General features: G+C 39.6%; 2 protein-coding genes across 6 annotated transcripts in view; one reads left to right on the forward strand and one right to left on the reverse strand.

Moving 5' to 3' along the window:
- The first annotated feature begins 208 nt into the window (after nt 1-208).
- On the forward strand, nt 209-2,205 carry LOC124409903 (inositol polyphosphate 1-phosphatase). Its single transcript, XM_046887857.1, has 4 exons — nt 209-499; nt 577-847; nt 1,153-1,324; nt 1,449-2,205. Exons 1-4 carry the CDS (start codon nt 287-289, stop codon nt 1,891-1,893), a joined length of 1,101 nt encoding a protein of 366 aa, XP_046743813.1. The 5' UTR covers nt 209-286; the 3' UTR covers nt 1,894-2,205.
- Nucleotides 2,206-3,638: 1,433 nt separating this feature from the next.
- LOC124409901 (RYamide receptor) overlaps nt 3,639-20,869 on the reverse strand; it is an 83,482-nt gene continuing 66,251 nt past the window's right edge. For 3 of the 5 annotated variants that reach the window (XM_046887850.1, XM_046887853.1, XM_046887851.1), the window contains 3 exons: nt 6,867-6,935; nt 6,550-6,790; nt 3,639-5,094 (listed from right to left, as the gene is read on the reverse strand). In XM_046887850.1, coding sequence (XP_046743806.1) covers nt 4,889-5,094; nt 6,550-6,790; nt 6,867-6,935 — 516 coding nt within the window. In that variant the 3' untranslated portion in view covers nt 3,639-4,888. Of the gene's footprint in view, nt 5,233-6,549; nt 6,791-6,866; nt 6,936-20,869 lie in introns of all 5 variants that reach the window. The other 2 variants (XM_046887855.1, XM_046887854.1) reach the window with 2 other exon arrangements.

Below are 20,869 nucleotides of genomic sequence, written 5' to 3' on the forward strand. Positions count from 1 at the left end.
ACGTGGCGCCCTAGAATAGAAATTTACGTGGCGCTGCCCGTGTTCCACGCTGCTACCGCTACGTGGCGCTGGCAGTATTGCGCGCTGTTACCGCTACGGTGGTTACGTCTACGTCATAGACTTTTGTCTATGTATGTACTGCCAGCACCCCGCAGTACGAACTAAATGGGGTGAAATACATAGGAGCGCCAGGGGGCTGCTTGTACGGCATCTGTCAAACTCAAAGTCATAACCTTGTTGAAAACAATTAAACAGAGGAATTTTTATTTACAAATAAATACCAATAATGTCGGAGGGAAGCAGATTGTTGAAGTGTTTGTTGAAGGTGTCGGAAAAAGCAGCGAATATAGCAAGAGTATGTCGCCAAAATCGTCAGTTGTTCAAACTCTTGGTACAGGAAAAATCTGACGAGGAAAAAAACCCGAGATTTGTACAGGACTTCAAAACTCTAGCCGACGTATTGATACAAGAAACAATAAAACACGACGTGGGAACAGAGGTATAAAACGTTAAAAAATTGCAAAATTGATATGCTAAGAATTACCAACAATAAGTTAGTTTGAAAATTAAAGGCAGTTTCCAGACCTGGCGGAGCATGTAACAGGTGAGGAGAATAACACGTTCAGCAACACATTGGGCGAGTCTGTCACCGTCAAAGTTTGTTCAAGTTTTGACGATACTGCCAACCTCCTGGAAAAAGTTCTCAATAATGATTCCGAAGTTGCCAATCTACTTGCCATTGAAGTGCACAGAGAAATTCAACTCGAAGATGTGCCAGGGAATAATTGCGTTCCTGATAATCTCAAACTCACCACCGATGCACTCGGAATATGGATAGACCCAATCGGTAACTCGTATTGAAAGTTTTTCAGTTTACTCGTTGTCTGTGATTTGATTTTTGAATATCTATTCATGCATGCTACGCAATTCTACATTGTTTTGTTCTATTCACTGGCAATATTTCTTTTTCCTGTACATAGAAAATTTACTGTTATTTGGTGAATCTATACTTGCTTAGCACACAATTCTGACATCTTTAGATTCTTTTTGTGGCCCATAAGGTCTGGGCACTGTTTTCTTGTGTTTTGATAAGTTAATGCACGCAGTCTACACAATTGGCAGCCTTGGAATGCTCTTATTTAAATTTCCTAGATTCTACCGCTGAGTATATTCACGGGGTAGAAAAAGTAGATGAGGTGACGGGTGTTCATTTAAGCGGTTTGAGGTGCGTTACCGTGCTGATTGGAGTCTTTGAAAAAACCACCGGACATCCAGTTCTAGGTGTGATAAATCAGCCGTTTTACAATAATACTTGTGATTCCGAGTAAGTTGATGGATAAGTATAAATAGAGAATGGTACCTGGGTTTGGAGCTTGGTTGAAATTGTTATTGAAAAGCTTTTATTGATTACTTCATCACTGTTCTTTCTACTTCGCTTCACTTAACAGGTGGCGGGGATCTACCTACTGGGGCTTCAACTATAATGGTGTTAGACTGTCCTCGATAAGTGGGCCAGAACTAATCAGGAATGTCGCTGTTCTGAGCAGCTCAGAGAGTGCGGCTGTCAAGTCAAAGTTATCTGAAAATGGCTTCACTTTGGTCGAAGCAGCTGGAGCTGGTTACAAGTTGTTGACCGTGATTCTTGGTCAGTCTGACGTCTATATTTTGTCTAAGGACTCCACATTCAAGTGGGACACTTGTGCGGCTCAGGCTATATTGGGTTCCTTGAAAGGAGGTGTAATTGATTTTGGGAATTTCTTAAAAACTGATTCTCCGAACGATTCAAATCTCATTTACTTACGCGCGGATAATGATTTCTGCAATCGGGGTGGTATCGTCGCTTACCGCAACACAGAAATCTTGGAATCTATTAAAAAAATATTATCTCAATAGCATTAGAATGCGGTGCCAAATTTTCATGATCTTACAACTCGATCCTGTTATTTATTCCGATTTTGGGTTTTAATTAGAGTTCGATACATGCAGGGCATACTGTGCTTGAAGTGAGTCGGTGTTTTTATCAATTAGTTCGAAAATGATATATTTATGTCTAAATACCTATTTTTAAAGTTGTTACTGACTGGTCCAGATTTATATCCCCTCTAAAAATGTACTTAAGCAAAGTCAGAGTTATTGTGTCATGTGACTGTATTGTTATCCAGTTACTAATTATCATTACAATGTGATTTAAAGTTACCTCACCGCCGGTGATTGCACGATCTTTTTCGAGACGTTTTTTTTTACGTATTGTGAAGTAAAAAATAACTGAAGATTTCATTACATTTATGACAAAAAAAAGTGTACTTGACAGTAATTGCATGTATAATTTGCTTCAACCGATGTAAATCTAGTCCAATTCGATAGATCAGAAAATACGATATTCAGTCATTAGGGAAAAAAAAGTAAATATACACAAGTCAGAGCTTCCACATGCGTTCTTCACTTTTTTCATCACGAAACCAGGCTGATCAAGCTTTAAAAGGTTTAAATCCATGATTGGATCTTTCAGGATTCATTATTCTGATCTTTTCCGTGAATCATTGATTTCATGTAGCCAATCAATATGAAATATTTTACATTTCTCGTCCACGTGTACAGCAATCAATCGAAAGTTTACATTCCTCTACATTAGACATTCATTGTCGTCTATATAGAATCTCTATTTTATGTTAAAAAATAATTTTGATGTACTTAAAATCTCTACTTACCCTACTATTATACACATATATTTACATATACAAAATTTATGTATACATACCTGTAATATTAAGTGTTGAAAAGTTGTAGTAAAGAAATGAATAAATTAAATGGGACAAAAGTTGCAAGCGTCAAATTTTACCCGATGAAGTTGGTTGTACCGCTATTTTCAATACAGGTGCCTAAAGTTGATGATTCACTATCAACGACCATGAGGTTGCGGTCGAGAAGTAGCGTTTGCCCGATGGTGAGAAAAAATGTGCAAATTTGCCAGTTTCGAGACAGACAAGTTGCCCTCAAACTGCGATGGAATTTGAATCGTTGATTGAGGATTCAAGACCGCGCGTTAGATCAGGCTTTGCTAGATAAATCCTGCGGTCCGTAATCGTATCTAATCAATAACTGAAAGACTTGTTCGATATTCAGCGATTTCGCGGAGTGAAATGTGAGATTAATGATCGCCGTTGGAAACGTGCGATTTCGAAGATCGAAGGGGAGGTCCGTTAAGGAATAAGAAATTCGTACAGCATGCTGCAAATCTTGTCACCGTAAGGCGCTTTGGAGTACGTCACCCGTGTCGTTTTACGCTTTAGGCTTCCGCTCAATATTCCGAAAAAATTCGCCAATTCTGCCGTAAGCCTACATCAATGATATTAAAGGGGTGTTATAGATAGGTGCAGATATACTCTGGGGAAATGTATGACGCAAGGGAGAAAATTATCATTCGGTTTACAAGAATATCAATATATGTGTTTATGGGACTTTCTTCTACAAACCGAACACCTTTCTGACCGACACATTTTTGAGTTAGTTTTCAATGAAACTGTTTTTTTAATAAAATTCATTCTTTTAGCTTTAAAATGAAAAAAAAAAGAACTTTCTTTCTAAAAATTCAGCTAAATCAAAAACGAGTCGATCAATTTTTATCAAAATCTGTCCAGTTTGTAAAGGAAAGTCCCTTATATGCATATAGAACCATTTTATTACAGTATAAGGGCGAGGCGCGTTTACTGGCGAATTTCCTCTGCGCGTTGGCATGTCGCATATGTCTGTGTACATAATATTTTATTAATATAAATCGTTAAGTATATCTAATATGTACTTGTTAGTTTAGTTTTTCGAGATGGCTAAATTAGTAACAGTAAATACGACAAGATTCATTTAACCCGTATTATGGTCAACAGTCTTTTACACATTAATTATAATTACGTATTTGTAACCTGTAATGTTGTTAGACATTGTATAATATACATACTGGTAACATATATTCATATGAACATATATAAGTCATTATGTATTCATACCAATACCATTATTATATAAACGAAAATAAAAATCTTATGCAAAGCGTTACACAGCTTACATTTAAATATAAGATAACAATGACTTATTTTTTATTCGCACTTTTTGTTTTTCCCCGTGACAGCACAGTCAATATTTATATTTTATGGCTAGACACCTGATATTTCATATTGTACTGTATATGGGGTGTGCGACTAGTTCGTTTACTTCATTGTTACGGATTATCAACAACGAAATGCGATGATATCCGCGCAATGATTAAATCAGACCTTTGAATACTGTAATATCGAACCGCGATGGGATTTCTGGTTGTGCAGAACCCCGTAGATCCAATAAGAACTAAGATAGAAAATCTCCCTGAAAATCTAAACTCACAGAAAAAAAAGATTCCAGCAGCAGAATGAAATCGCTTGCGAGGATATGTTGCGTTACGATACTTAATTATTCCAATATATTTACAGTATCATATGCATTCTATTTTTCTCGATTATTCGTCTGCTTCTGTATGAAAATAAATTATATAGAAAACGTCTGTGGGCAGGCAACTCTAGTCACACCAGGGACTTCTGTGCATAGGCATCTTAACAAACATTAACTTAAACATTAAATGCAGTTGCCTACAGACAGGCGAATTTACCTGAACTCTATCATATTTTTATCTTGCTTTCGGTAGAAGAAAAAAACCGATAAATAGTTTCTCTGCAAAGCGTGATAGAGTCAAATTTATATTCTTTCGGAGTATATTAAATTAACACGATATAGCACGACTCGCTGATTTGTTCAATATAAAAGAAAAATAAGGAAATGATTCAAACTAAAAGCAATGATTTGTTCCTTAGAGAAGAATGTCGTGGAGTTAAATATATACTTTGTTTATGTTTATTTTCGACTAGATTCGTTCCTCCGGATGTGAGTCGAGTCGAATGAGACGGCGACTCTGCGTCTGACCCGATCTTGACGAGATGAGATCCGTGTGACGGAGGCTAGCGGATCGTGCAGGAGCATAATGGTGCCCGCTTGGTTTTCGCCTGACGCTAATATAGGTGCTGCAGGTGTTGATCCTCCGGAGAATCGAGTTGTCCGGAGCCTCCAATCCTGCAACGCGATCAGGGAAGGATCATTTCTTCGGATCGTGCGAGGAGGCCACGTCTGCAACGAACCGTCACTTTCGAATATCAACTACGTTCACCTCGTCCGTTTCAAGTGAAGGCCCAGCAGTATTCGATGATATTCCTACATAAATGTATAGTGTTTCTGTTCTTTCAATTTGTAATAAGTGTGCATCGGTTGGTGTTTGGTCACCTGTTTCACACCGTAGCTGCAGGCGGTTAATATACAGTACCTAAACAATTACCATCGAACACTCACTTCGTCCAAAAAGAAAAATCGAATCCAAGAAGACTGTTTAAGAAGCCGTAAGGAAAAGAAAATCAATTGTCAAATTTTCAATCATTCGAAATCTTTAAAACCATAGTCAACGTTATTTTGGCTTATTTGAATTAGAAATAGTTGATTGCAGAAATTGGAGTTGTAAAAACGAACATTTTTCAATTATTTTTGTTGAGGATCGACATATTTGATCCTCTTCCGCAGCTGTTAACGCTTCTTGTGGATTGGTGGGGCTGTTCGTGGGTTTGGAAAAAATCAGGCATATGTTAGCGAAGCATGAAAGACCGACGGAGTAACTGAGTGACGAGTTTTCGTTTTGTAAATTAGATCAGGTTCCAGCATAGTAATCCAGCATCCTCCAGCACCTTAGGCGCTATAGGAGGAAATTAGATTAGACGCATTGCGACTGTACGGAAAATCTATACTTGTGCGAATTTCCAACAGACTCAGAGTCAAGCTTGTGGATTTCGACTCAGGCGATTTGGGATTACTAATTTAATCTGCGACTGATATCTGGTTTCATTGATGTAGTCTTATGAAGTGCAGATGCTATCGAAATCCATGAACTTGGCTCTGAATGCGATTCAAAGCATTTACTGCACTCTACTATTTCATATCCAAGATTATTAACTACCAAATGCTCGTCCCTCAGCAAGTTCGTTTTAAATCCTCGTGTTACTTTTGGTGGAAATGATTGTAAGTGTAATAGAATTATAAAAGAAATGATTTAGAATAATTTTCATGCAAATCTGAAACTACTAATGCAGCTTGAGAGCGCAATGAATCCCGTAAAATGCGACCAATTTCGAATTAATCAAGAAACACAAAGAACTTAAAAGTAATCCATATCCGTTTTGAAATTGATGTACTAAATTGTGAATTTAAGATGACCATCATCAATCAATTTAACCGACTTTAAATTGAATATCAAGCTTAAAATAATTGGCAAAATCGTCTACGTACTGAGCACTGTATCGGGCAAAGAAAAATGACGGCAAGAATAGTTTAAATTTGATTTCACGCTTGAGGAAACCTCAATAGCTGGAGAATTGACCTAGACAAATTTACTCCCAAGTTTGAATTGGGACTAGTTTCTACAGTTTGCTCTCAATTTATTCAAGACGATGAAAAGTGCAGCATGCTGAAAGGCGCGGTCCTTACCGGTTAGAGCAATTCCCGCCATGCTGGTATGGTGCGTTCTTCGACGACCCTGAGGGATGATCCGTTGCATGTACGGAACTCGTGCAAGGGTCAGCAGAAACCCGGCTCTAAACCTGGCATTCATCCAGCAGTAGATAACCGGATTATAGCAGGAATGAGACATAGATAGCCAGTGGAGAGCGGCCCATAGGTAGGGCAATCCCGACCATACTCGTAACCGGTCATCGTGGTCAAGGGCGAGCTGTTGGAAAACAGTGGCGTTGGAACAGATCTGCGAATTACATCACTAAGTAGGAAAATATTATCTGATCCCTCACCGTCAGTACGTTGAACGGAAGCCAGCATATTGTAAAGACTATCACGACGGTCATCATCATTTTCACCATCTGAAAACAGAGAAAAGAAACTGTAAAGACCATGACAGCAGTAATTTTAGTAATTGAATAGGAACGATAAAGTGCGTGGCTTAATCGGGCAGAACCTCGAAAGATTGTACAATTTAAAAGCGAGAGGCAAGAATTAATTCCCACGCGATTTTACACCGTCATCTTGGTCTTGACAGTTTTGACGGTACTTCCGGGGGAATACATGGCTGCTGAAAATCAGCCTGCGGCTTCTTTATGTTAACACTTTTTGCCTTCATTTTCTTTTCTCTCTTTTACAGACATATGCTCCTTTGCCGTTCAATTTTATTTTTTCCAAGTCGGTAGAAAAAAAGAGGGAAACAGAATTTGCGTCAGGATAAAACTTTGACAACTCCCTAGACACAAGGGAAATAAAAAAAAATCTGCAAGCATATATTGCGCGATACTTTAAGGAGTAGGGATACCTATAATATAAGTTAAAGAGCGACGAGTAGAAGTAATATTGCATTTTATCAGTCAAAATGGAGAAAGAAGAAAGCTTTAATTACGTCCGTCGTGTAGAGGAAAGATTAAATTTCATTGGGAAATGGCTCAGCAAAAGACCAGCTCTGATGAACGGTTCAAAAAACTGTAGTCTCCTACGTAACTGGCGGTATAATGCGATTTACCTCGTTTGAGGTTGTAGGACTTAGCGAACGGACATTCCCCTGTTTCAGGGTTCAAATTGGGCGACCTTACACCGCAATTTCTGCAGTTGAATCACTCCACACGAATTTAACCAGCTCATCATAACTCGCACATATATTCAATGCCTGCAGTATTGCCTTCTCTATGATGACACGTGAGTTGGACTTGAATTCCGACAGTTGCATAATATTTGGTATTAAACTGGGCAAGTAAAGCGGATAATCAGACAATGAAAAAAAATATGCGCTAATCGAATGTTTGGTGTGAAAATAAGGGAAAGTATCATCCGAGAGATTACACTGTTGATACAGCTGGCGTGAATGATTATTTTCATTTATTCTTGTCAGTGAGAATTACCGTATTACCATAGCAACGGATTAATTTTCTGTTGGTCGTTAATTTTTTTGATATAGAATAATAATAACAAGGTACACGAAACCTGCCGTCCCTTCATTCGCTCCATCTGAAGATTGAGCGGCAAGAAGATAAAATTGCCAAGACAGACATAGACGTGGAGATTTTTTTTTAAAACCTTATTAAATTTCAGGGGCTGACTGAGTGCCTTCGCGGGACGGTTGCTCTCATCGCAGATTTAACCGTATTACGCAATTATTTTACATCAGTAGGGATGAAATTGAGCATTATAATTTACGCCTATAAAGTATTGTGCACATGATGATATAAGTGTGCGTCTAGCTTTTTCCCCAGATTATTACACTGCTAGGGGATTTTCTCGGTTTTATACGTACCAGTTGCAGCAGCAATGAATTACTAAATGTGGCGCGTGAATATGAGCTTGAATTTTATCAGCGATTCTCCTTTTCGCTTCTGATTTTCACCAAGATTAATAGGCTGGTGAAAGTAAGTGATGATTCCATTGAACAATGGGCGTTAACACCGCGGCACGAGCTCCTAGATAGATTATTCTAGGTATATATAAGATACTCGATTTTGGGTGGTGTAGTTGCGTAGAACCGCCAGTTCGCGTGATTCCGGGTACTTTGCCGCCTTCGAGTTAAACGATTATTTAGTCCCCAAGTTCTGACCTCTGAGTCTGAGGAGTTTAACCTTTGTACGATCTATTCAACGCTCAGCTGTTACGGTATGGCCAAATATTATATACCTATCAGTATAGGCAGGTAATTTGGGAGGGATCAATCACGCGAAGTTAGATATTATCAGTATAATAGAAGGACTACAAAAACGTAGCGAGTTAATTGCCATTATACCCAACATTTCACCCATCTCTCGCTCCTGATCGCACGTATAATCGATTCGTAAATTGCTAACCAGAACTCTTAAATTTTTATCGAAATTGTGCATCAGACTGTCGAGAAATAAACGAGCTGACGGATAATGAGATGAAAAATTACTGAGAACAATGACTCTCGGTACGTAAATTACTAAGAAAATGCGATCATTTGTACTGCACAATTTTACATTGCCGCCTGCGGTCAGGCAACCGAAATTTTGCATGAAATGGTAGTATGGCAGTTGCATTGGCGAAAGTAAAATTGCCTGACCACAGGCGGCTTTTTCAGACAATCTGACCGCGTTTTTATGTTCAACTTTGGGAGAACTTGAATAAAGAGAGGGCAACAAATTAGAAATATGTAAAGTAAGAAGTTTGAAGAGCGTGCGAATAGAGTTTATAACAAATCGACGGTTCGCGCGACGCTTTTTAATACCGTCATCATCTCTGATAGCGGGTTGCTGATGATGGAGTCGATTTATCGTCTCGTGGAGAGTATACACAGGGGGTCAAAGTATTGTTAAATATAAAAGTTGTAAACTCGTAGCCCTCGCTTGTCTAGACGGTAAATCATCGTCATGCCTAACCTGACACAACGTGCGCCGAGTCATCATTATTCGGATCACTGCACCGGACACGAGAATGAAGCTCGTTTGGAATTTTCACACTTACGTGGTTCGATTCATGACAAACCGTGCAGGAGTATCCGCTGAGATATCGTTGAAAGCGATTTCAAACTAGTCAAAGGTTCCGTCGTGTTGAGTAAACTTTAACAAACGGGGGCAAAAATATTGGGATACAGATTTACGATCACGCAGCGGAATTGCTTTAATACGAAAAGATTCCCTTTCTCACATCTGACCCATGGTGGAAAGAAAATTCACGCATGATCGAGCTGTCCACCGAATTTATAGCTTAAACTTGCTAAAGTTTATCGGTCACAACAGCTGGCTTATAGTTGTTCCACCGGAAAATATTTCTGTTTTGTTTGAAAAAAATTCCTCTCTGTCGAGTCAGAAGACCCGCAACACGTGGTTGCGTGACTGAATTCAGGTGATTTACCGATCGTTTGCTGAAGGATTTTTCACGGAAGAAGATTCATCGGGAAGGAAGAAAAGCGGGGTTTTGAAGATGAACAAACTGGACCGACGAAATATATGTTCCTTTCTTGAGATTACAGTTTCCTTTTTTTCCGCTCCGCTAAACATCGAGACACCGTTTCTTTTGTAACTGTCTAGACTCATCGTCAGACTCGACGGGCGTTAATGGCTACGTTCCCGTAGGCTGCTACAACGCCTTCGAAAACTGATGTAAAAATGGTGCGTACGGTTTGATTACGGCCCGCGAACCGTGAAAATATCAGCACTATTGTGCCAGGCGGGCTGCGCCCTTAGGGACTGCCGTCATTTTTTAAAAACAGATACTCCCACGGGTAATCCTCGGCGAAATGTAGCGCTGTGGTCCATCTCGCTATTCACGGCCTTCTAGATAAACTGACAATTTCGAATGGTTTGAAATCAACGATTTTCGCAAATTTCGCTATCTTTTATAGGATGTGTAACCCGTTGAATTATAAAGTTAATTTTCATTCTTGTCAGTTGAGTACTCGTCAACTCTCTCCAAAAACATGGAGTAATGAAATGATTTAATTAGCTCGCGATATGTTTCTACTCAAGGTTTCAGGTTCAATAACTATAAAAATATTCAGGCATTTCAACCGAAACCTGAATTCAAGTAATTTCTGATAATTAGCTGTCAATGCGTCGGATAAGCCAGCTAGTGAAGTCATTCCCCGTTATAGGCGAATTATCATTTCACCGCGTGATCTGTTGACTCGAGATAAATAACTGCGGAGAATACCAGCGATTTTAGCTACGTGTTCAGTTTTAACTCTCAGCTCTCGCAATCACCTTTCTACGCACTTTCAGACATAGTCAGTTGCATACGAATTTGCAGAAGAAGAAGACCAAGTCCTGAGTCTTCGATGTATCTGAGTACCAAAATGGCGGCCATGTTGGTCGTGGCTAAAGTTTTGCTCTACGTCACACTGACCATAGCCGACACATCAGATTGCGTTGTTGTGAACACGCAGTTTTACCGCAAATCAATCAGTGAGTATTTTGTAACACTAAATTAAAACCTGTAATTTGATTTTTGAATTATCGGAACGTTGAAAACTGATCAAAATTAGTTAACAGTACAAGGATACCTTAGTTGTTATACTACTAGAAACTTGAACCTGATTAGTATGTTGCGCTACTGGGAAGTTTGAACGCATCGGAAAACTTTGATGAAGTAACTTTAAGTATTAAAATTTCAATCGATGGATGCAGTTCATAAGGGGTATGGATCGCCCGTGGTGACCAGCCTGCAGGGATCAGGAGTACCGGCGCCACAAAGAAGCGATTACACGTGAGTGCTCTTAATGTAACTACTATCTCAAATTCTCATTGTACGTTTCTCTTCAACGCCCCAAAAATCTGCTTTCGGTATCTTGTCTAGATATCCGAAGAACGCTCCTTCTGGTTACAAAGTCCACATTCATGCTGTTCCGTGGATGCAGGCTCGAAGAATTTGCATTGACGAAGGCAGCCACTTGGTCACCTTGAACTCCGCTAACGAGGCAGATACAGTGGCCGAGATCTTCAGGAAGTCGCAACCAATGATCGGGTCCAGATATCTCGATCTTGCCAGTATCGGATTTCACTCCCTCTTCGAGCCGGATCAGTTCGTCACCGTTCTTGATCAGACTTTGGCCAAAGCTGGGTTCGCTCAGTGGCTCGAAAATGGACCCTTCACAGGCCAAAGACGATACTGCGGATCACTTCACTCCAGCGGCCAACTTAACAATCACAATTGCTCAACTGTGCTGGGATTCATATGTGAGCGTTCGATGTACTGATCAAGACGGTCAGATGCTGTACTGATATGTCGTGTAGTTGTTGAATACGTACTTTTTGTGACCAGTTCAGCTTCGTTTTTGAGGAATAAATATAGTGTGTAAGAATTTATAGTACCTTATCTATGATGGTACTAATTGAAATATAGTATGTATATAATGAAGGTTGGAAGATCATCATTCTTTCAGTCTAACCCCAAATAAAGTATTCACGAGTTTGTTGGAAAATAATCAATTATGTATACGGAACTGGTACATTCCCTTTACGCATAAAAGCAAGTAGGATCGATGGGAAGTCGAATGCAAATAATAAAGACATCTTATTATACATACAGTATGCAAATTGCTTCTTTTCAACCTTGATCTGCTTTCTCTCTTCCTTTAAGTTTTGTTTTTACAAAACTTCTTTTCTGAGATGCAAGGCTGCAGCCATTCTTGACATTTAAAACGATCAGCAAGGCTCCTTGACGTCAGATAAGTCGCTTTGAAGGAATACCTTGAACCGACGCCATCGACATAAGAAAACGTTTCTTCTCTTTCCAGTAAATCTAAATTCTCCGATAGTCGAGAAGAAAACTTCATAATTTAATAGTAGACGTAGAATCAATTGCTGTATGAGAGAGAAAATTTTAAACGAAATCTGCACTCTACTGTTAAATAATCAGTCTGTGTCACCGCGCTGCGGTAGATTAAAGCTATTTCAGGTTATAGGCGCATTATCATTTCATCGCATGACCTTTTAACTGGGCATAATGAACTGCGAAGAAAACAAGCGAATCAGAGCTACTTGGTCAGTCTTAAGTGCAACTTCTCATTTTTAACCACGCGCTTTCGGGCACAGCCACTTGCATCCGAAGTAAAGGAAGAAGAAGAAACCCTGCAGTCTTAATCGCATCCGAGTACCAAAATGGTGGGCACGTTTGTTACGTTTCAAGTTTTACTCTATGTGACGATGATCTTGGCTGGGTTACCTTGCGATGTCATTCACAACTGGTTCAATCAGTCAACACTCGGTGAGTATTTTCAACGCTCAACTGAAATCTGCACGTTGATGTTTGGATGTCTATTGTAATTAGATCATATGGGAATTTGAGCCTCCCGGACTTGTTGCGGAAAATTGCCGTCACTCGTTGTAACACAATTCTCCTTTAACATGAAATTTCAATCTCTGGATGCAGTTACCTCGGGGAACGCGGCACCAGTGAACGTTCATCTGGGATGGGGTGTACCTGCTCCCCAAATAGGCAATTACACGTAAGCTTTCGACCACCTCAAAGCCTAGTTCCGCTGCTATTGACAACTTCCTGAACAGGTCGCTTTGGTCATTTTGCCAGGTACCCGCAAGGCGTTGTTGCCGGTTACAAAGTCTATACCGAAGCTGTTCCGTGGCCGCAAGCTCGGAGGATTTGCATCGAGGAAGGCGGCCACTTGGCCGTCCTGAACTCCGTTGCCGAGGCGAAATCGGTGACCGAGATCTTCAAGAAGTCAAAACCGATAAACGGTTCGCAGTATCCCGAATACGCCAGCATCGGGTTTCACTCGCTCTTCGAACCGGACCAGTTCGTCACCATTCTTGACCAGACTTTGGCCAAAGCTGGCTTTACTGGGTGGCTTTCAAACGCACCCTTCAGAGGCCAGAGGCGATACTGCGGCTCTCTTCACTCAAGTGGCAGACTCAACAACCACGATTGTTCCATTCCGCTGGGCTTCATATGCGAGGCTTCTACGTTCTGACATAACACCTCGTTTCTTTGTTGTTTTTCGGACAAAACAAGCAGCGTGGAATCAAAATTCGCGGTCAAGCACCTGTAAAATCATTTACAGATGAAGATCTCTTATCACGTGTGATTTCGGACAAATAAACAAGTGTGTTGAAAAATTGTCATTCGTGTACTGAACTACAACATTCGCTTTATTCCCTTCACCTTAGCGCTCGTATTTCAACATAGTTAACAGTATATTGTATTACAAGTCCGGAAAGAGGACGATTTTTCATGAGTGTGACGTTCGCAGCGCGAGGCGCAAAGGCGAGTACTGTAAACACACGTGTCAGATATCACCCATCCTGATGTGTGACAGACGATATTTTTTTCGACACTTGTGACCGAAATTGTGGAAAATTTTAAACACATATAAATAGGTAGAAACGTTAATGTTGATAAACAAACACATTACCAACTAATATTGTAATATATTTATCATATAATATCAACGTTCCATATCTTCCCATAATTTCCGTTCATCAGAAAATGGCGGTCAAGATGGAGGTGATTGACCGGACTCTTGTTTCTAGGGACTCTAGTCCAGACATCCTAGTTTTTGTCAATTTTAACGTCACCACCATGTTTTACGATGAAAATTTACGACCTTCTCGATTATACTGAAACTACTCTCCAATAACGGTAAAAAAAAGCGTCGAACAGAGTATATGTATAATGTTGTATTTTTATTAACTGTATACGACTATAACCCACAACACGGGGTATTCAAATATTCAAGTACAGTCAGACATGTTGAATTGAATGAATTTCTTTTCCTGTCATTGACCGTTCCACATGCTTGACCAATGTCTACAAAGCCAGAAGGAACATAAATCCGCGGATTACCTCACGCGCCATAAAGCGATATTTTTAGCCAGGAACACAGAGCATCAGTGACTTTCACTGAGGATCAGATAGATGGATTATTTGTTGATCCAGCAGCCGTCAAAACCCGGATATCCTCTGATAAATTTTGAGATTCAGAGCACCGTATCGTCGTGGCTGCGCCCAAATTTCCACAACAGCGTCGACCCGAGGATGAAGACATTCTGTACAAGAACTGCGATGCCGACGTACGTGGAAACCACGTCGTAGTAGAGGACTTCCGCCAGGACGTAGATCGACGACATCAGACTCCCGAAGCCGACCAGCAACGCTAGGAACAGTATGATTCTTGGAGCAAGGACACCACCCTCGTAGTTCGCCGAGTTTTGGAGCCTCTCGATGGGGATATTATGCACGACGACGAAGCACAGGGTGTTCGCGAAGCCCGGAAGGAAGTATATCTTCTTCTGGGAAAGCTTAGCGTCGTAAAATGACCACGCGTCTATCGCTACCCACCAACCGACGAAGAAAAGTGCCCCCGTTGTTAGTGAGAGCAAATTGTTTTTGCCGAGGCTACCCGAGTCTGTTTTGAACATTTTCTTTTTGAGGTTAACTACAACGACCGTTTATACGATCACCGGTGAAATTAGCCGCGGTCGCCGCGGTTATGTGTGTCACGTTTTCTTGTTTTTATCGATCGCCGATTGATTGATCGTACAATGTTTTTACAGCACATTCGATGAAATTATCCAAATTAACACAATTACACGGTTTGAACTACTTTGTTTGTGTATATCTGTTGAAAACTAGTCCGGGATCAACGGAAGATTTGTAGGAAATAGTTTTATATGTAGAATTGTTGTATGTACGTGTATCAGTGGTGATAAAAAGTTAAACGCTTGACTTGAAGTTCGTGCTGCCTTTTCCCCTTCCTTGTCTTAAAAAATTATTAATTGGCTATCGCAAAAATTTCTATTTCGTACATTATTATTATCTGTATAGGCATTATACTTCAAATTTGTATAATCTCTTGGTGTCTCGTCTGCAGCGTCTAAGGGCTTGAACTGTAATATTGTAACACCAATTATAACGTCTGACAAATTGTGCCACCGTTAACGTCTTAATGTTTGTATTATGAATTAATAATCCTTTTATAACGGGAGATTTTGTCCGGGAGCGTGCTCAGCAATAATTACACAGGGTACCGACTGTATTATAAATTAATTCGTAGCGTTGGAAAATTTGCACAATTTTTACCCGTCATTAAGGAAAAATAAAAATCAGAGGAAAGTACAGAGGGCCAGGAAAAACAAAATACAAACTTCAATTGTGGGTAAACTTTTTTTAGGGTGATATATTATTCCACTTTCGAGTTAGGCAACATACTCGGCCCTTTTTCCTCTGGTTCAAAGTTACGGTTCGCGTATTCTGCGGGATTATCACTCTTATTAGAAAGGTGGAAAGGTGGAAAGTATACACGATGACCCGTGGCCGGCAAACCTGCACCCTCCGAATCCCGGAGTTTAAAATTAATCGGTTCTTTTTCCTCGCAACGCGTGCCCAATTTTTTCAATAATTATTCTTCCATGCTCTGCAGGATATACGATATAGTAAGAGTCATGCTGAAAATGATTTCCGCTTCCCTCCTTTTCGTAGAAAAAAAAAGTGGAAACATTTGTTACGTATGGCGTACTGCGACACGTCTTACCCAGTTTCTTTGACCACCTATTGCCTCTATTTGTTAAGTCTTTCACATTCTTTACAGTGACGTCATGGTCTTCAATTATAATAATAATTCTTTTCCCCAGTATTCGGGACTCTCGCATCTTTTTCTCCCAAGACCATTTCTATATCTACTATCATCAGGTAGACTTCTAATCCATCCTCCATCAACTTCACTTATATTTTAACTTTGTTCAATAACCCATTACCAACAAGTCAACTTCCAATTCTAAATCCCAGCAAACCAATTCCTAAATCATTTTTCAACTATCAATTCCAACACCATAACTAGTTGTAAGATCCACTTCGTCTGCACATTTATACCCCTTAATATTCTAATAAGCCGTTATACATTCGAATACATCTTCTTCGCGTCAATTCTTACTCCTTCCTCCATTCTCTGATTCGAGAGCAGCGACGATATCGGACCGAAAAGGTATTTCCCCTTTGTACAAGAAGTATTTTCGAAACCTGCAAAACCACCGTAAATTTACACGAGTGAAAATGTGTAGAGTGGCTGTTTTTCTCCCTGGTGTTGCTCGCGCGTGCACGTCGGATCTAATTTTCTCGAATAAAAAGGATCTTTTCTTACAGGGAAAAGGAAGACAGGATGAGGTTGTATTGGCTGCGGCGTTGAAGGTGGCTTAGAATACTTGAGCCGTCGACATATACCTACATAATGACATACGATATACACGCAGCGTGCACCTGTAATATTATTTTGATCGATCATCCGGATCCCGAAAGTGGGAACAGCTCAACGCAACCTGAACGCAAAATTTTCTGCCCCAGCCAGCCACTTGAACCCGTGATATAAACAATTCTTGTTATTCGTGGAAACACAGCTTTCAGTTAGTGATCGTAAATATTATTCTATAAACATTATTCAAAAAAGATGACGGTTCTCTTTTTTTCCATCGTATAGAAAAAAAGACTGAAATTTGCTGCGTAATTTATTCTATATTTTGATGAAAAAAAAAAACACCCGCAGGAACTGCAAAAATTTTGAGTAAAGTTAATATTTTCAAGATAAATGAAGACGAATAATTTATCATCGAATCAAGGAGTCACGATGTATAAGAAATATTTTTCTTTGGGGAATAAACTTTCTTGTTGTTCAATAATATTCAGGCTTTATCACCGTGCTGCGATAGATCAAAGTTATTTTGGGATCGAGGCGAATTATCATTTTACCGCGTGATCCGTTGACTCGAGATAAATAACTGCGGTGCATAACAGAGATTGTATAGCCACTTGGTCAGTTTCAAGACCGACGTCTCAGTTTTCCACGCACTTTTGGACACAGCCATTTGTATCAAAGGCAGAAGTCATCAGTCTATGTCGTACCTGAGTATCAAAATGGCGGCCATGTTTGTCGTGGCTCAAATATTTTTCTGCGCGACACTAATCCTAGCAGAATTACCACCTTGCACTGTCACCCACAACTGGTTCTATCAGTCATCACTAGGTGAGTGATTTTTTTCGTCTTTTGCACGCAAAATTTAAAACCCACATGCCGATATTTGAATGGTCAGAAGGCTCGGAAATGGTTTGAAATTGGTCAAGATTGCGCAATTTCTTATCGTGTGGTTTTCGTTGATTTCACCGCTTACGCGTCACCGAAGCAAAAGAAAAAACTGTAGATATAACGTCATTCCACATACAGTACTGAATAAAAATGTCTTAAAAAAGTTCTCTTCGACGCGAAAATAATGCGACAAAATGTATTCCTGTCATTGAATTACCACTTATCACATAAAATTTTTGTTCATATTTTTCTTCGTTATTGCATGTAAAACAGCACCATTCTCACATGAATGATTCACAAGCTAGACTTGCTAATAATCGGAATAACTGAAATTTTACTCGGTCGTTAAGGACTGACGACAAAATCCTCCTAAAATAAAGCATAAATCATTGGCTGTAGTTTACACTGGAAATGCATCGCCAGCGGTGGTCCGACTGGCATGGGGTGTTCCGGTCCCCCAAAGAGACGATTACACGTAAGTATCCTCGCAAAAGTGTTTCAAATTTTTGTTCCAAAAAAAAATGTTCCTTGGGTATGATTTGCTCAGGTATCCAAAGGACGCGGCTTCTGGTTACAAGGTTCACGTTCAAGCTGTTCCATGGATGCAGGCTCGCAGGACTTGTGCCGAGGAAGGTGGCCATTTGGCCATCCTGAACTCCGTTACCGAGGCGAACATGGTGGTCGAGATCTTCAGGAAGTCGGAACCGGTAACCGGAAGTCGTTACCCGCACTTTGCCAGCGTGGGTTTTCACTCCCTCTTTGAATCGGATCAGTTCGCAACTGTTCTTGACCAGAACTTGACGACAGCCGGATTCGACCAGTGGTTCGGAAACGGACCTTACATCGGCCACAGAAGATACTGCGGATCCTTTCACCTGAGTGGACGACTGAACAATCATGGCTGCCCCACTCCGCTGGCATTTATTTGCGAGATTCCGAATTTGTACTAAGCGAAACGTGCCGAAACAGTATGCAATCGCAATGCAACTTGGAAAATTTTTTTTTTTCGTATTAGCGTTGTGTTGAAAGAAAATTTTAGTGAAAATTGTCGGTAATCAGAAGAATCTGCGGCTCAAGTAACTGTTTAGTGTTATTTCAATTGTCGGTATGAAATTTTTCGGTTGCTGTAACGTCAAATCTGTTTGATTGGTTTATTGCATTCATTCAGGCCCATATATAATTTTATTGTTTCACCAATAACGAATTTTGCCACGGTTACATGAAAATATGGTAAACTGAACACAATTAAAAAGACTATAAATTATATTAGATTTTTCGGTCGCACAACTAGAAATCGTTTTAAATGGCACTAACGCAACTTTTTTCGTGGATAATACGAGTAGCGTAAAAAAATTGATGGTACTTATAAAGTTACGTTTATAAGTTACACGAATATCCTGCAAGTGTCTTATATACAGGGTGTTTCCAAGTAAACGGTGTAGTTTGTCGGTTCGCCTATCACTAAGGGGAACAAATATCGGTAAAACAGACTCAGACTTTGAACACCCTACCATACCGATAACTAATACCGATATTTGTTCCCCTCGGTAGTGGGCAACCCAACATACTTGGGACGTTCACGTGTAAAGAACGTGTATAAAAATAAAAAATAGTTACTTCGCAGTTAAGAAAATTCGGCTAAATAAACTAGTATATAATGTCCTAGAAAATGATGAGATACGTTATTCAAAGATTCGCTTTATGTGTGATTACGAGAGACAAGAAAAATGTACATGGCAGAATGAGGAAAGAGAATAAAGAAGAAACATTGAATCGACCGGCAATAGTAATGATATCTTATCGTACCTGCGACATAAGAGTGGTACGTGTAGTAGTATTCGTATAATGGATGTTTCCGTACTCTGCATTCGGCTTTTACCTTGGCTCTTACACTTTGTCACAAGTTTTATTCTCTCGTTAGAAATTCGCAAAGCTGTAGCTTCTCTTGGCTATGTTCGATGCAGTACTCAGGAAAGTCGGATTTTCCACCGGATTCACATAGAACGAGGTTCAACCTATGGACACTGATCTGGCTCGAAACAGATATGATAACGACAAAAGCGGGTCTACAATGCGCGGCTTATTTATTCCCAGCGATTCTCTTTTCCTCTCTGTATCTTTTTGCGCATGATTTTATTCCAACGAGTTACCTGAAATACTGAGAGGATGCTCGATTGCGTCACAGGCAACTTTATTTTTAAGTAAGAATTTACATTCGCATTCATTTTTCTGTTATTGTAAAGTTGAAATGTTGTGATTTTTGAACGTTTTTTTTTTTCTCCTTACAACGTTTCAATCTAGACCAACCGATTTATCCTTCATTTTTGCTGTGATTTTGTTAAGACGGCCTCGAGTAGAGGAAGTTCAGCAGAGTCGATGCAGGCGGGAAATAGAAATATTGAAACCATTAAATAACAATAACAATAATAAAAAAATTGAGTTTGACGCACTTGTTTGCAGAGTTTCGCGTCGAATATCCTCCCGAGTTTCGTCAACGGCGTATCTATAAAACTTTTTTCCAACTCTCGCCTTTCTCTCGCAAATATCTGGCATTTCTTTTCTGTGATTAAATTACGATCACTCTGCTAACCGAAAAGAAATCCGATTGTAGACATATGGATAATATTATATCGGTATAATCAGACACGGTATAACAATAAAAATTTGAATATTCGAGTTGTTTTATCGGATCATTTAATTTTTGTCTGATACGAACGTAGAAAATTTTTTCAATTCTAACAGTACATTCAATGAATTAAAGCTTATTTCTTTGGTAAACTAAAGTTAAAAAAGATATCCGAGATGTATTTTTGCCGTAAATTTTTTTATTCGAATTTCGTAAAATCGTATAGTGTATAAAATTGTTCAAAACTATAATTGTGTTTCATTAGAAAGATGATAAAGGAAGAAACAAATACTCATCGAAGATATATAGTCAATAATTAAAAAAATAAAATTACTTAATGTAATACATCAGTCGGAAATTGCGTTTCAAACTGTGTTCATCGAGTGAAGTAGAAGCAGAAGAAAAGGTGACGTAGCGCGTACGTGTTCGGCGTTAGCAAAGTTGGTAAATGGGTTAGAAAACTTGAAAAGCTTCGCGGGGCATGAGCGGCACATATTTACCATCAGGCGAAAGCTCCACGTGCCTACGAAATGTACGGATATCATTTACTCGCCAACTATCTCTCTCTCTCTCTTTTTCTCTTTCATTTTTTCTGTTTCCATACGCAACGCAGAGGAGATAAAACTTTCCTGAAAAAGCTTTGAACTAGATTCAAA

This window comes from Diprion similis, chromosome 8 (assembly GCF_021155765.1).
Source record: "Diprion similis isolate iyDipSimi1 chromosome 8, iyDipSimi1.1, whole genome shotgun sequence".
Lineage (NCBI taxonomy): Eukaryota > Metazoa > Arthropoda > Insecta > Hymenoptera > Diprionidae > Diprion > Diprion similis.

Excerpts from the sequence above, each read along its gene's own strand:
- LOC124409903 (XM_046887857.1), top strand. The coding sequence starts at position 287 with ATGTCGGAGGGAAGCAGATTGTTGAAGTGTTTGTTGAAGGTGTCGGAA. Across the intron at positions 500-576 it reads AACACGACGTGGGAACAGAG|TTTCCAGACCTGGCGGAGCA; the intron begins GTATAAAACGTT and ends AATTAAAGGCAG. Across the intron at positions 1,325-1,448 it reads AATAATACTTGTGATTCCGA|GTGGCGGGGATCTACCTACT; the intron begins GTAAGTTGATGG and ends TTCACTTAACAG.